Below are 15507 nucleotides of genomic sequence, written 5' to 3'. Positions count from 1 at the left end.
GGCGGCGGCGGCGGCGGCGGCGGCGACGGCCGCAGGAGGCGCAGTCTTCCTTCCAGGTGCGCGCTTCGCTCCCGGAGCCGCGGAACTCGGCGGCCGCCATGGCGTCCAACATGGACCGGGAGATGATCCTGGCGGATTTTCAGGTGTAGTATCTGGTCCATTTCCCAGCCTACCTCCAACCTCGTGGGTTTCGGGTGCCAGAAGGGGCTCCTCTTCCCAGCGTTTGCTGGAGCGCTGCAGTGGTGTGTGGTTTGGGCTTTTATACCGTACGCGGTTGGGTGTGTGTTGTGAGCGTTGGCTTGGGGTGTGTGTGTGTGTGTGCTGTGAGCCGTGGGGGAAGGTATACTTCATATGCTGTGTTGGGTGTGTGTAGAATGTATGGTTTGATTGGGAATTGTAGGTGAAGGGTGTTATGATATTTGGGGTGTTAAGTGTGTGGAACGTGTCGTTTCCTGTGTTATATGGGGAATGTGTAGAATTTGGGGGGCAGAGTGGGAGGCTGTTAAGTTTGGGGTGCTCGGGTTGTTGCATAGGAGAGTGCTGTATGCACTGTGGGTGTGGATAGTGTGGTGTAGTGGGTGTGGTGTATTGTATTAAAGGGAGAGTGAAAAAGAATATTGAGGAGGAGGTGGTGGGAGTAGCAGGATATTTTGATCGGTTTCAAGCAGAAATAAACATTTGCGACTTTGATGTGTTGGAATCTTTGCAGGGTAGGAAGATAAGGAAGAGGCAAAGCGACTGCACTACATCATAGTATCTTTGCGATGAATTCACAAGCTTGATATTTACATATTCCCCTCCACTGCAGATTGAATTACTTGATTGGTGTCCTTTCTTCAGGAGTGATTTAAAGGATAAGCTGGGGTTATTCCCTTACTGAACTTAACTGTAGTGACACTGGCATATGAGTATCTTAGGAAGCCCTTTGAAAGTAGAGTTGTATGCATCATGAAAAAATTTGGACTAATTAGATAAAACTAATATACTGTGAAAACCATCTTTGCCTTTTGATGTTTGGTGAAGGAAATATTGTAGTGGGATATTTTTAACAATTCTTTTTTGCATTAACTTGGAAACAAATATTATGTATAGGCAGGTTTTCCTCTCTAACTATCATCATCACACATAGTCTCACACTAGCACAGTAAGCAATTTATTTCCTTATTGAGTTTATGTTAAACTTCTCTTTCTTTGATTTTTTAAGTTCCTCATTTTTCCAATTTTATATTCTGCTAGTCATTTCTAGAGTTTGCTCTTTTGGAATCTACTGATCTGTCTGTCAGTTGGTCATTGTGTTAATCAGGACTAAGCATATATTTGTGTTTGATTTCATTGTAACTTTCAAATTCAGACAGAAAAGAGTTTGTTTGTAAGATAAAAGTTGACTACATGATTTTGGTGTTTTATAAGATTATATATAGGTCTGAGGTTTTTTTTTGTCTCACTAAACCTTTCATTGTCATCTTTTCCCAATCTTCAACTCAATCTTTTTCAAATATGGAATGTAATTGAGTGAAAAAGGACTTTATTTTTCTAGAAGTGGTTTTATCCTTTTGTAATATTCTTATGTTCTGGTAAGAATGGCTTTAGACAACAAGCAAGTACAATTTACCTGATTAAAAGCTTTAAGGTAATTATAACTTTGTTTTGATTCACCAACCTCTCTACTTCCTCTAATAACTTGTAGCTGCTTGCTCTCTTATTATCGTGAAGATTATGATTACTGTGAATCTTATTTAGGTCAAAGACAGGAAATTTAGGAACCTTATGTTCAGAGATAAAGTAAGATCTTCTGACAAGACTTTAGAATTTTATTTTGGCTACACTCATATATTCTAATAAGTTTTTCTCTTTAGACTAACAGCAAAGCTGTGAACAGTTATTTATAAAAATGGAACATGGTTTGTAGTATCTCCAGTGAGTAATTGTTTGCCAAATAGTGAGAGTTAATTTCTTATTGTCAAATAGATAAAGACTATTATTGATAGAATAAAAAGGTATTTGTAAAACTCACATATGTTAAGAATGGTAACCTTTTGTGTGTTTAGGAATGTTGTGGTCTTATAAATGATTCCAGGTCACTTTGTACCGGTGGACTTAGTTTTAAGTGATTATTATTCTTACCTTTTTATATTATGTAAAATTTTTATAGGATTAATTTTTTAAAAAGATCTATTTATTGATCAATCGATCAAAGAACTGAGATTCAAGTGGTGAGAGGATTCACCAGAACCAGAATGGAGAGCAGAACAGGTGGATTTATTGAAATATCCTGCAAAGGGGAGCAATGGAGAGGTCATAGACAGGAGAGGTCTGCCACACCATTTGTGGCTGCGCACCCTGGCCAGGGATCAAACTCTGGCTGCAAGGGTGATAGCCTGATAACTCTGCAACTTAACCCCTATGCTATTAGAGAAGACCTAGGATTCACATTTTAAAATAATCATTTATGCAGTTACCAAAAACTGGTAATTTAAGTATTTTAGTGCAAGATTTGGAATGTAGATACCTGGGTGATACTAGTTTCTTCCATAATTAAGCAAATCAATTTTCCAACCCAAAAGTGAACACAATAAAATAAAGATATATTCTATTTAGTTCATATGATTATGAATCTTACTTACAATTTTTAAAGCTCATTGCTACCTTTGTAGAAAAGGACATTATTTTTATTTTTTTTTTAAAGATTTATTTGTACATACAGAACTGGGGTACAGGCCAGAGGCTCAGGGGCGGTGAGAGGCTTCACCAGAGACAGAGTGGGGAACAGAACAGGCAGATCTACGAAGTACACTGCTGAGGGGAGCAGTGGGCGGGTCAGGAGAGGTCTGCCACACCATGTGGTCTCCGGGGCAGGCGGGAATGGAACTCATGCAGAAGTGACTTTAGCTTGTCAGTGCCGCGCTTTAAACCGCTGCGCCACCAGGGAGGGCCAAAGGACATTATTTTTTGAAAAAATATTTATTTGTGCATACAGAACTAGGGTACAAGCCAGAGGTGCAGGAGTGGTGAGAGGATTCACCAGAGACAGTGGGGAGCAGAACAGACAGGTCAACGAAGTACACTGCTGAGGGGAGTAGCAGGCGGGCCAGGAGAGGTCTGCCGTGCCATGTGGATCACCTCTGGGGCAGGTGGGGATGGAACTCATGCTCAAGTGGCTTTAGCTTCTTAGTGCTGTGCTTTAACCTGCTGTGCCACCAGAGAGGGCCCCGAAAAGGGCATGATTTTTAATTGTGATTAGATTTTAAAAATAATTTACTTTCAGACTTTGATTATTGCTGGATTATAGGCAACATATGTCTAAATATGGCAATGTGTTTTATATATATATATATTTTTTTTTTTAAAGATTTATTTATTTACACAGACAGAACTGGGATACAGGCCAGAGGAACAGGGGCAGTGAGAGGTTTCACCAGAGACAGTGGGGAGCAGATCAGGAAGATGGACAAAGTCCACTGCCTAGGGGAGCAGCAGGCAGATCAGGAGAGGTCTGCTGTGCCATCTGTGTCACCTCCGGGGCAGGGATTGAACTCATCCTGAAGTTTCTTAGTGCTGTGCTTTAACTCGCTGTACCACCAGGGAGGGCCTGGGCTTTATATATTTTAAAAGTATTTCAAGTAAGTGTAGAAAGGACTTCTGTTTAAAATAGGCAAGGGAGTGGATAATGATCATATGAAGTAAAATAATACATAATTATACTATATTCACTTTTGGGTGAAGAAATGGATTTTGAGCATTTATAGAAGAACCCACCATCATTCATCCATGTATTCACATTACAAGTCTTGGGCTAAATCTATTATCTGGTTTCTTATAATCGGTCAAGTAGTAGCTGGAAGACTATAACTTACACTTTAGTGGATAGGTGTGGGACTTTGTAGATGAATGAACTTATTACAAAGCAAATATATTCCAAGTTGTCCTCTAAAAGATTCCTCAGTTCTCCTTCCTCTACAGAAAAGAACTCCCAATTAATCAGTTTTATAAATTGTTTTGAAATATACTTCCTGTGAAACATGCCACAAATTTATTTCTAAATTTTTAGTTCAGTGGCGTTCATACTGGGTGCAGCCATCCCCATCATCCATCTTTAGAGCTTTTAATTTTGCAAAATTGTAATTCTGTACCTACTAAATAGTACTTTCACTTTCTTCCCTCTTCACAGCCTCTGGAAACTGTCATTGTGCTTTCCCCTCTCTGAAAATGTGAATATTGTAGGTACTTGAAGTATATAGTATTTGTCATTTTGCTGGCTTATTTCACTTACCATTTTGTCCTTACTATTCATGTTGTGGCATGTCAAATTGCCTTCCTTTAGAAGGCTGAGTAATATATCCCATTGTTGTGTTCACCACATTTTGTTAGTCCTTTCACTATTGATGGATACTTTCCCCACATTTGACATTTGTGAATTATTAATGCTGTTGTGAACACAAGTGTACAAATATCTCTGAGTACCTGCTTTGAATTCTCTTGAGAATTAAAAGTGGAATTACTGGATCATATAGTATTTCTATTTTTAACTCTTTGAGGTGCTGCCATGCTGTTTTCTTTAGAGGCTGCACCACTACATTTGAATGGAGAGAATGATAATATCCTATTTAATCAATCATTTCTAAATTCAACTCTGAGCAAATAATTTTAGAATTTGGAAGAGCCTAACAAAAATCAGCTTTAAATGTAGATAGTATTAACATAGTATGTTACTGGCAAAAGAATGAATAGAGTAGTACACCTACAGTTCTGGCTGACCAGAGCCTGGAGGGGGTGTAAAGGAATTTCCTGGGTTTAAAAGACAGGCAGGCATTGATGAATCATGAGAGCTTACCCTCCCACACAATCCCCTCCCCCATTTAATGTCTCTTAATAACAAAGAAATGCATTCAGGTAAACGTTCCAGATCTTGTTCTTTTGGTAATTGTAGAACTCTTTAACTTTTCTTTTTTTAGATTGAGGTGTAGAACAAAATCATTTGACCAAACAACTTTTGAGATTGTATTCAGTTTGTCCGCAGATGTGAAAATAGTTATCCAAGCAGAATTGCAGTTGTTGTCAAATGATTTCAATAATATTAGTTACTTACTTTTGGTCTAGGTGAATAAAAAAATGAGTCTCTCAGCCTACTCCAACCTTTTACTTAATGGCATGCTAATTGGTTTTTCTTGTACATTTTTGTACCATATACTTTTTCTCTGGAAACATAAGGGGTGATATTGCCATTTAAATTATTATCCCATGTTGGTCTTCTATATTTTTCTACTTAATGTTTCTCTGTCATACCAGTCAGAAATCATAGCTCTATTCAAGTAAAGGGGGAAAAAGGAACAACTCGTTTAACTAGTAATATTTTCTTCATTCTTTTTCAGAAACAAAACCTTGTCTCTCTTGCTAAAAAAATAGTATTCCTTCTTTCAGTGATTGTAGATCAAGAATCCTCTTATTCTCTAATTTGGAATTGATTTTGATGTTATTTTCAGATATATGTCCTGGATGATGTACAATTTTGCCCTTGTTTTCCACTCCTGGTCTTTCCAGCTAGTGATAGCTTTGCTGCCTAAATTGCTGTATATATCTATCCACATATTGGATTATCACTGTGAGACTTGAAAGTTTTCATTTGCCTATCAGTTCCACTTTGAAGCATGGACTCTTCCATGACCCTTCTGGTAATTTACTGGTAAGTAGTTTCTGTTGTTGATAACATTTTTTCCTTCTAAATGAAACTGACTTTTTTTTTTTAAATTTGATGCAAAGCAGTATCTTCTACAAAAGAGGTTGTGAACAAAAGTGGTATTACTCCATAAAGATATGTTTCTTTTGTGAAGTAGATTAGGCACCAAACTAAGTATCTATGGCATACCATATTTATTTCCTGGGAGGTTTTCTTGGGTAGGAGATTTGAGTAGAACGCTTTTCTTTCTCTATTGGAGGAACAAATTGTGTTGTATTAGTGTTTGGATCGTTAGTCATTGGGAAAAAGCTATTTCGGAATGTAGACTAAAGTTTAGTTAGTGATTAAAAGCATGACTTTTAAGAACAGATCACTTGGATTTAAATCCCAGCTCTGCCACTTACTCATCCTATGATCTTGGATCAATCATATCACACCTCTGTGTCTCATTTTCCCCATGTGAATCATGAATCAATGTGTGTGAAATGATTAGAACAGGTGTTTGACAAAAAGTGTTCCATAAATTTTAGCTGGTATTTTCATTTTTGACAAATTCACATTACTTATTTCTCTCCAGGGGAATTCAGAGGGGCATCTATGTCCAGCTTCTCATTTTTCCTTTTGTGGAAATTGAGACCCAGAGCAAGGAATTGACTTGTCCAAGGTCATGGGATTGGTTTGAAACAAAGATTTTAATCCAGGTATACATAAGAGCATTTTTTTTTCTAACTTAATTTGTCAAACAACTTGGAGTTCTAGAGGACAACAAGACTCACTACTCAGAAATTTCTACAAATAATGAAACATACATAAAATAAATTATAACAGTACCTGTAATATAGCAGACAGATTGTAAGAAAGGATAAGAGGGAGAGCCTAGCACTTTGGTTATGGCTAGTTTGCTGCTCCAGTCCAGTGCCATGCTTCTAAGCTCACAGGTGATCAGAAGCCTTGGGCTAACGTCTTTAGTTATGTTGACATTGTTGGATTGATGTCTGTTGTTTGCCAGACAGATTTCTTATACTTTGTAGATTAGGGGTCAGGGAACTATAGCCTATAAACCGACTGCCTGTTTTTTTACATAAAGTTATTTTTGGAACAGTCATACACCTTTATTTACTTTGTCTATGGCTGCTTTCTTGTGTTGGGACAGAGATGAATATTTAGGACAGAGACTTTACTTTATAGCCCATAAACCAAATATTTGGTTTATCTCTGGATCTTTGAAACAAAGTTTTCCTCCCTCTCTTATCCTCCCCTATAGCCCCCTGTCCCTTTTGTGTGTGTGTGTATGTGTTGTGTGAAAAACAAACTTTTCCTATTAGGTTTTAGAAACTGCAAAGTACTAAAACACTTGAATGACTCACAGGTGGCGTTACATGGCTATAATTTCATAGGAGGCAGTTTTTTAGAGTATCATTACACATAGCTCTAGTTTTTTTGTTGTGGCTTTCTAAGCAAATCACTTATCTTTTCTAGGTTTCGGTTAATCTATAAAATGGAAACCTGCTTAGAGCCATAAATACCTGAAAATAGAAGACTGGGCTAGGTGTCATATTCAGATAGTCTGGCAGCAATGGGGTGTGAACAATTCTGTAATAATTTAGGTAACTGGTCTAGATTAGGGATCAACAGACTACATTCTGAGGGTCAAACCACCAACTTTTTGTCAACAAAATCTTAAACTGGATAATATACATGTATCTTCTTTTACATATTGTCTTTGGCGACTTCCCTTCAGTAGTAGAATTACATAGTGATTTGCATGCCTCCAAAATATAAATTATTTGCCATGCTCCATAAGGAACGTTTGCTTATCCCTGATCTAGATAAGTGGTCTTTAACTCTGGGTGATTTCTATTTTCTAGAAGTCATTAGGCAGTGTCTATATATATTTTTGGCTGTTGTAACTGGGGTCTGCAATTGGCAGTTAGTGAGTAGAAGTCAGGAATACTGTGAAGTAGTCTATAATATCTAAGACATCAATCTACAATGAAGAATTTTCTGTTCCCAAATGTCAGTATTGCTGAAAAGTCTGATTTAATGTAGTGGTTCTCACATTGATCTTGCATAGGAATAACCTGGAGGTCTGGAAGACTTGTTAAACCATGGGCTTTTGGACCCCACTCCAGAGTTTCTGATTCACTGGATTTTGTGTGAGATCTGCAGCCTTATATTTCAACCAGGTTCCTAATAGAACCTAGTTAGCAAGACTACTCTTGAGAATAGTTGATATAGATGATTTTTGATTATATTCATTCCTGTGATTCTTTGACTTTGTGATCTTAAGTGCTGTTCCATTTTTTTATGACTTAGGAAAATTGAGTATCTCAGGATGTACTTGAAGCTTGTAACAGAATGTACTGTTCCAAGAGTACATATCTTTGAAACCTTATTTTTGTGTCCCTTTCAAAAACATGTATTTATCTTTTGAAACCCTTCATTCACCTTTTGCATATAGCCTCAATACTTTGTGTCCAGTTAGAGTTGATCATTTCTTATGTGTCTTGTCAGTGTTTCTCTTTTTTTGAGTCTTCCTATGTCAAATAGTCAGCAAATACTTTTCTACTGTAATCTCTTTGGTTCGGGACTATTGCCTCGCTCTTAATCATCTGTTTCTACAATATTCTAGTAAGATGTGCTCAGTAAATAATTTTTTAAGGAATAATATGAATCTTGGCTATTATGGTACACACAAATAGAACTGTAAAATTTTATGTATTCTTAATCATCTGTCATTTGCTGACATGATTTTGAATAATAAAATCCATCACTGATAGAATAAAAATTTGATTGTTTTATCACATTGAGGCTTATAACTTCAAAATGACCTATTTATTTTTTCCATTGAGGTAGCATTGATTTATACCACAGTATGTTTTAGCAGTGGTGTACAGGTTCACACATTTTCAAACGTATGTTACCATACTACACCCACAGTACCAGTAACCCTCTAGCACAGTCCATTGGGTGCCTGTAACCCTTGCTTCCATTCCTTCTCCCTCTTTGGTAACCTTAGTTTTGCAGTCAGAATCCAAAGTTTTGTTTTGTCTGATCCTTTGTTTTGTTTTTTTTATATTCCACACATGAGTGAAATAATTGGTATTTATTGGTTTCCTTTTGGCATTTTCCCACTTGTAATTCCCTCAAGTGCCATATATCTTGTTTATGTTGTTGCACATAGTAAGATTTCACCTTTTTTTTAGTAGCTTGTGTGATCTTCCATTGTGTGTGTGTATACATATGTGTGTGTGTGTGTGTGTGTGTACCAGATCTTTATCCAGTCATCCTTCATTGGACACTTCTATTGTTTCATATCTTGGCTCTTATAGATAGTGCTGCAGTGAACATAGGCAAGCTTCTATCTTTATGGATTAGTGTTTTTATGTCCTTCAGATAGATAGCTAGAAGAGGAATTGCTGGATCATATGGTAGATCTATTTTTAATGTTTTGGGGAATCCCCACACTATTTTCCATAGAGACTGCAGAATTTACATTCCCACCAATAGTGTGGGAGGGTTCCAAACTGACCCACTGATAGGGAAGTACAGTACACCTTCCTTCTAGTTTAGCTTTTAGTGGTAAGGTAATGCAGCAAAGATATAGGGCTTGAAACCAAAAACTGTACAATTTGAGTGATGTTACTGATTGTTGTCGTAAATTGTTTCTTAAGGAAGAAATTTTAATTTCATATTGAAAGCTCACCATGTTAAATCACTGGTAATTGTTTTTAAGGTATGAGGTAATTTCAGAAAGTAGTCTGGTAAAATTAAAAGAATAATTCCACCTTTCTACTTTATGTTTAGAGAGGAATAATTGAGATAGGATGAACTGTCAAGTTGTAAAAAGAAGTGGAAAAGCTTGCAGGTTTATGTGTATGGCTTTGGAGTTCAGCCATCTGTTTTTTTTTCTTTCTTTATCCCCACTGCAGTTTACCTGTTACCTGAATTTTTTTTTTTAAAGATTTATTTATTTGTGCATACAGAACTGAGGTACAGGCAAGAGGCTCAGGGGCGGTGAGAGGCTTCACCAGAGACAGAGTGAGGAACAGAACAGGCAGATCGAGGAAGTACTCTGCTGAGGGGAACAGCGGGCGGGTCAGCAGTGCCATGTGGTCACCTCCTGAGCAGGCGGGAATCGAACTCATGCGGAAGTGGCTTTTAGATTCTGAGGGCTGTGCTTTAACCCGCTGCGCCACCAGGGAGGGCCCTACCTGAATTTTTTAAGGATTGAGCTGCAATAGAAGAATGTTTTTGAGGGTCAAGCTTTGTCTCTTTGGCCCTTCTGACTCTCCACCCTTTTTCTTCCAAGTGAAAAGCTGTGGTTGCATTTGTTTTTTACAAGTCAGTTTAAGTTGTGTCATTTGGTACCTGCGTGAAGTAAGGTAGAGACATAATTGAACATTCTTACTTTATGTTTAATGGGGGAGGAATAATAATATTAGCACCTAGATTTTCATTGGGCTCTTAGCTTCTGAATTCTACAGTGATCCTATGTTTGGATCCAGAGATACATGGTTTCTGTATATTTTGCACAGAGAGCTGGTAACTCCTTTCATTTCTGACTTTTTTTTTAAGAATGTTTTTATAGTGAGCAGTCTAGAAAATGTAAAATTTCCTTCTGGAGCAATGGATAGGCATGCATAATATCTGTTTAAAAGATTTGTATTGTCTGGATTCTGGGTTCTTCTTTTATAATGTAGTCCACCTCATGTGCAGGTACCACTTAACCTACTTTGTGTCACTTTGTGGGAAATGGAACTGTCCAAGGAAATGCTGATACTCTGACCTGACTATTGGCACATCTTTGACACTGGCAGGCTAACCAGTTAACTTGCAAATAGGGTAACGGATCCTTCATTATTCATAACAGTTTGGCAACAAGAATGGGATACTGACAGACACATAGCTCTGTGGAAGAGGAAAGTGAAGACCCCATAGACTGGTTTACAGAATATGAGGGAAGAGCTTGCAAATTGGTTTAACAAACATGTTGACCAGATTGTTAAGTGGTTCTTTATTCCCTGTTAATGAGGAGGAATTAGTGAGGTTGTTACACACCTAACATCAGGAAGTAGGTTCAGGGACAACTGCCTGAGATCTTCTCATGTTGCTGATTCTCAACAACCGTCAAATTTCTTTGGTGGTGGAGGGAATGTTTTTCATCAATGTCAGTTAGACTCAAGTTCGTACTATCCCTCCTCTCTCCCTCCAGTAACAACTAGTAAAAGATTTGACCCACCTCAGTAGAAGATCTACTTTTTTTTCAGACATTTACAAATGTTTGTACACCTACACTTGAGTTTAGGAGGTAAATTTGCAACTTCTGTGGGCACAAAGCAAAGTCTTTAGAATTTTCTCTGGTTTGACTGAGAAATGATGTGGGTACTTGAGGTCTTATGGCTTAATACCCTTTTTGGAGGAAGAAAATTTCCCCACTGACTGCGGGCATGGGAGAGTCCTCATTTCACAGATGTTTCCCTCAACCTGGGCCTGGTTCACCAGTGGTTCAGCCAAAATGAAACTGATTATATCTGCTTCTGTCTTCTGGAGCTGTTTGGCTTCTGCATCAGCTGTTCGGACTGATAATGGATGTGATTGCTCTGTTCAGTGAACAGAACTCAAAGCTGTCCTTAGGGTTCTGGTCAGTAATCCTTTATGAAACTTGATGTATTACTGCTGACACTTGGCCTGTTGCCAGCGGCCTAGCAATTTGGTGTACCACTTGGGAACTATGGAAACATATTGTAGCTAGTGATCAAACTGTCGGGATCACTCATATAGATGCCCATAATAAGGGCTTGTTCTCTGATGAAGTTCACCAAAATCAAGCTTTTGATTGAGCTTGTACTGCTCAGAGCCATCACTGTTGCCTGAATCCTTCATTGTAGCACATCAACTGTCATAAACTAGGTACAAAGTAAAGGACTCTGTTTCTGATGCAGAGGGTATCACTGCATGTCAGACTTTTAATCATGACATTTTTTCCCCCTAGTGGCAACCCAAGGCCAGCCTTGTTGGTACACCTTCTACTTGGCAGCCCACCAAAAGGTGGCTTGGGGGATTCAAACTTAATTCTGGTTCAGCCAACTGCATGAACTTGTTAGGTTTAACATAACACGATCACAAGGATAATAACCCCTGATTAATTACCATGCTTGCTGAGTTCCCTTACAGTGGCCCATATAGGAGAGAGGGGACAGTAAATAGGTTTTATAAAAATTCCCTTGATTTCTTGTATTTGACATTTCTAACGAAAGACCTGAATATGAAATGAATATGAAAGACCTGAATAAGAAATGGTCAGAAAAAAGAAAGTTAGCTACTAAATGGACAATATTGACTTGGTGATAATGGAGTGTGCGACAGTCTCAGTACCTGGGGAGGTAATGCATTAGGACCCAGAAGATTTGGGGGAAGGGAAGACATTAATGTTCTTTGTCTTTCAGACCCACATTTGAAACCTTCCTTAAGAAGGGAAACACCCTGGTGGGGCCTTTCCAACTATTACAGGGACATTGGAGTTTATTGATTTCTGGGTCTATCATCCCCTCATTAGACAGCAGTACCTTTAGCTTTACTGAGAAATCTTGTCAGGGTTGGCCCCAGCTCCTTTACTATCCCTGCAAAATGCTTCCCCACTGATGTCTTCTCTACCCCCATCTCATAGTTTTTGCTAAGAGTTTCTATCAGGCACGTTATTAAATGGGATAGTTTGCACTGACTGCCCTCATTCATGAACAAAGACTAGACTCAGTTATTAGAACTGAACTGGGAATCCCAAGATCTGCCAGCTGCTTGGGAGACCATATTGGAACACAGGTTGACACTATCTCTCAGATTGATGTAAGTCCCACTTGAAGGACTGAACACCTGTGTACTAGCTGAGGTGCCATCAGCCCTGTATTTCTTGGGTGAAAGCCAGGCATTAACTGCCTGCCTTCTGAAAACATGGCTCCTTGACCTTTATCTTTGAGTGTTTAATGACACACTTCAAGTTGATCTTGTAGTAATCAGATGACTGCAAAGATATCTCTAGAATGAGATTATATTTTGTTTCTTGGGGAAATATCCCAGAACCATAATGGATGTGTTATTTATATGTATATTGTAGGATTGTAGACAGTTATTTCTGTGAGGGAAGTCACTCAAATCATAACAGGTTGTTTGAAATTGATCCTGATGAATTGGCAAAAAAAAAAAAAAAAAAAGGTTATCAATACCATGTTGACTCTGGAAAGCATTCAGGTCAACTTCACCTTATTGACTAGAATTGTTATAGATGATAAAATAGTCCTAGGCAATTTGTGGGCCATGGGAGAATGTTATATAATTGTTAATACACCTGTTCCTTGATTAATGTGTTGGCCTAAGTGGAAAGGTTAAAGATAAAGTTAAAGAGTAGTCTCCAGCTTTTCTGAGGCAGAATGATGGCTTCTGGCGTTTCTTCATCTTTTTGGGTTCAGCCATGAGGAACATGGGTGAAATCAGTTCTGAACGTAGGGCTCATTCTGCTTCATGGAGTGCTGCTGCCTTCTTGGCTGCCTTAATTAAATGCTGCGTGAGACAAAAATGAATGTTAGTCTCAGCCTCTGTTAGTCAGATTAATTAGAGTAGCTGTTGGAGTGGTGTACTGAGAAATTTGTCAGCAGCCAAGATGGTTAGAAGTGGGGGTTGGGAATACTTTGGGGAGAAAGTTCTCTGTGTGTCTCATATTTTTTTACATTTTATGATTAGAGGCACTGATTGTTCCAGATTATCTTTTCAAGGGTGTTGTGTTGTGATCCGCCTACATATTGTTTCCTTCTAGACCAAAAGGCAAATTTGCTTACAACCTGAAAGGTAAAGATAATTTGTTTTTCTAAAGCAGATAGGCATGCTGATTGTCCCATAAAAAAGGTTTACATTCTCTAAACTTAGGGTCCTTCCTCTGTAATGCAGTCTATTATGTGTGCAGATGTCCTTTGGTCTACTAATACCCTGTAGGAGATGGGGCTTGGGGATGAGTACAAGAAAATGCTGATACTCTTGTTACTTCTGTTACTGTGGATAATAAAACCACTTTGTCCTTGACCTTAGGAGTCTTGTGTCTCTCTCTAGCACCCATGACGTTGTAACAATTCTAACTTGTTGGTTTGCAGTAAATTAGGGTGAAATATTAGATTTTTCACAGTTCCTACCAGCCCATAAGGTAGGTAATTCCTCATTTTATAGATTGATCTTGGAGCTGTTAATTATAATAACTAATACTACAGTTGCTGAGCATTCCTTTCTGCTGGTCTTAGTAGTTCATGTTTTACGTATTATCCAGTCTAACAAATACATACCACCTAGTCTATGATAGTCAGTGTTATTATTCCCACTTTAAAGATGAGAAAGTAGGCCCTCCCTGGTGGTGCAGTGGGTTAAAGCACTGCATTAAGAAGCTAAAGCCACTTCCGAATGAATTCAATTCCCGCCTGCCCCGGAGGCGACCACATGGCGTGGCAGAGCTCTCCTGACCTGCCCGCTGCTCCCCTCAGCAGTGTACTTTGTGGATCTGCCTCTTCTGTACCCCACTCTGTCTCTGGTGAGTCCTCTCACCCTCCGCATCTCTGGCCTGTATCCCAGTTGTACGAATAAATAAATCTTTAAAAAAAAAATGAGAAAGTAAAGGTGTAAGGAGATTAAGCCATTACTTGGTAACATGTAGTAAAAACAAACCTATATCTGGAAATCTGCTCTGTTCTACTATATATTCAAACCTATTATCATATAGGTCTAGGGAATACTCAAAAGCTACAGAATAAATATGCATGTCTTTTTGTAGCACCAATTTACTAGAATAATTTAAAGAGAAATACTTATTTTTTAATTAAAAGCATTTGTCATGAAGCAAGTATAAAATTTGCATGAATTAAAAAAAAAGATTTATTTACTTATTTATTCATATAGACTGGGGTACAGGGACGGTGAGAGGATTCACCAGAGATAGAGTGGATAACAGAATAGACTGTTACCCACTGACAAAGTACACTGCGGATAACAGACTGACGAAGTACACTGCAGAGGGGAGCAGCGGGTGGTTCAGGAGAGGTCTGCCATGTCATGTGGGTCACCTCTGGGGCGGGGGTCAAGCTCATGCTGAAGTGGCTTTCGCTTCTTAGTTCTTTGCTTTAACCTGCTGTACCACCAGGGAGGGCCCCGAATTTGCATGAATTTTAAATAGAAATAAAATTTCAAAAAAATTATAAGGATGATTACTTTTCTTTGGGTCCTCCCATAGAAAAACCTGTTCCCTGTTCTGTATCATAACTATAGTAATTGGAAACGTTTAGTAAGTACTGTACTTTACAAAGGTTGCCTTTTTGGAAAAAACAAAACAAAACAAAACAAAACTACGGGCCCTCCCTGGTGTTGCATCTGGTTAAAGCACAGCACTGAGAAGCTAAAGCCACTTCAGCATGAGTTTGATCTCCCGCCCTGGAGGTGACCCACATGGTGTGGCAGACCCACCTGCTGACCCACCTGCTGCTCCCCTCAGCAGTGTCCTTCATCTGTCTGCCTTTTCTGCTCCCCACCTTGTCTCTGGTGCCCCTGCACCTCTGGCCTGTACCTTATCTCTGTATGCATAAATAAATACATCTTAAAAAAAAAAAACTATCTAGTCAGTTATTTTTTGACTCCTTCATCCTATTGTTGCTTTGTGAAACAAGCAAAAAATTTTCCAAGGATAAGTGAGGGATCAAAAGAAGAAGCTGGAATTCATTGACTGCTTATCTTTGAGGGACTGTGTGTGGCAATGGCAGCTATTGGTACCTCAGTAAAAGATTCACTTTTTTTTTCTTTTATAT

The 15507-nt window shown here is 38.5% G+C and overlaps 1 protein-coding gene across 1 annotated transcript in view; it reads left to right on the top strand.

Moving 5' to 3' along the window:
- Positions 1–6: 6 nt before the first annotated feature.
- FAF1 (Fas (TNFRSF6) associated factor 1) overlaps positions 7–15507 on the top strand; it is a 305387-nt gene continuing 289886 nt past the window's right edge. The window contains exon 1 of the mRNA XM_004678989.2: positions 7–143. Within this exon, the coding sequence (XP_004679046.1) occupies positions 99–143 (45 nt within the window). The 5' untranslated portion in view covers positions 7–98. The remainder of the gene's footprint in view (positions 144–15507) is intronic.

This window comes from Condylura cristata, unplaced genomic scaffold (genome assembly GCF_000260355.1).
Source record: "Condylura cristata isolate star-nosed mole 26May11 unplaced genomic scaffold, ConCri1.0 scaffold00008, whole genome shotgun sequence".
NCBI classification, from domain to species: domain Eukaryota; kingdom Metazoa; phylum Chordata; class Mammalia; order Eulipotyphla; family Talpidae; genus Condylura; species Condylura cristata.
The sequence above is the reverse complement of the archived record's forward strand: the minus strand, read 5'-3'. Positions and strand labels throughout refer to the sequence as shown.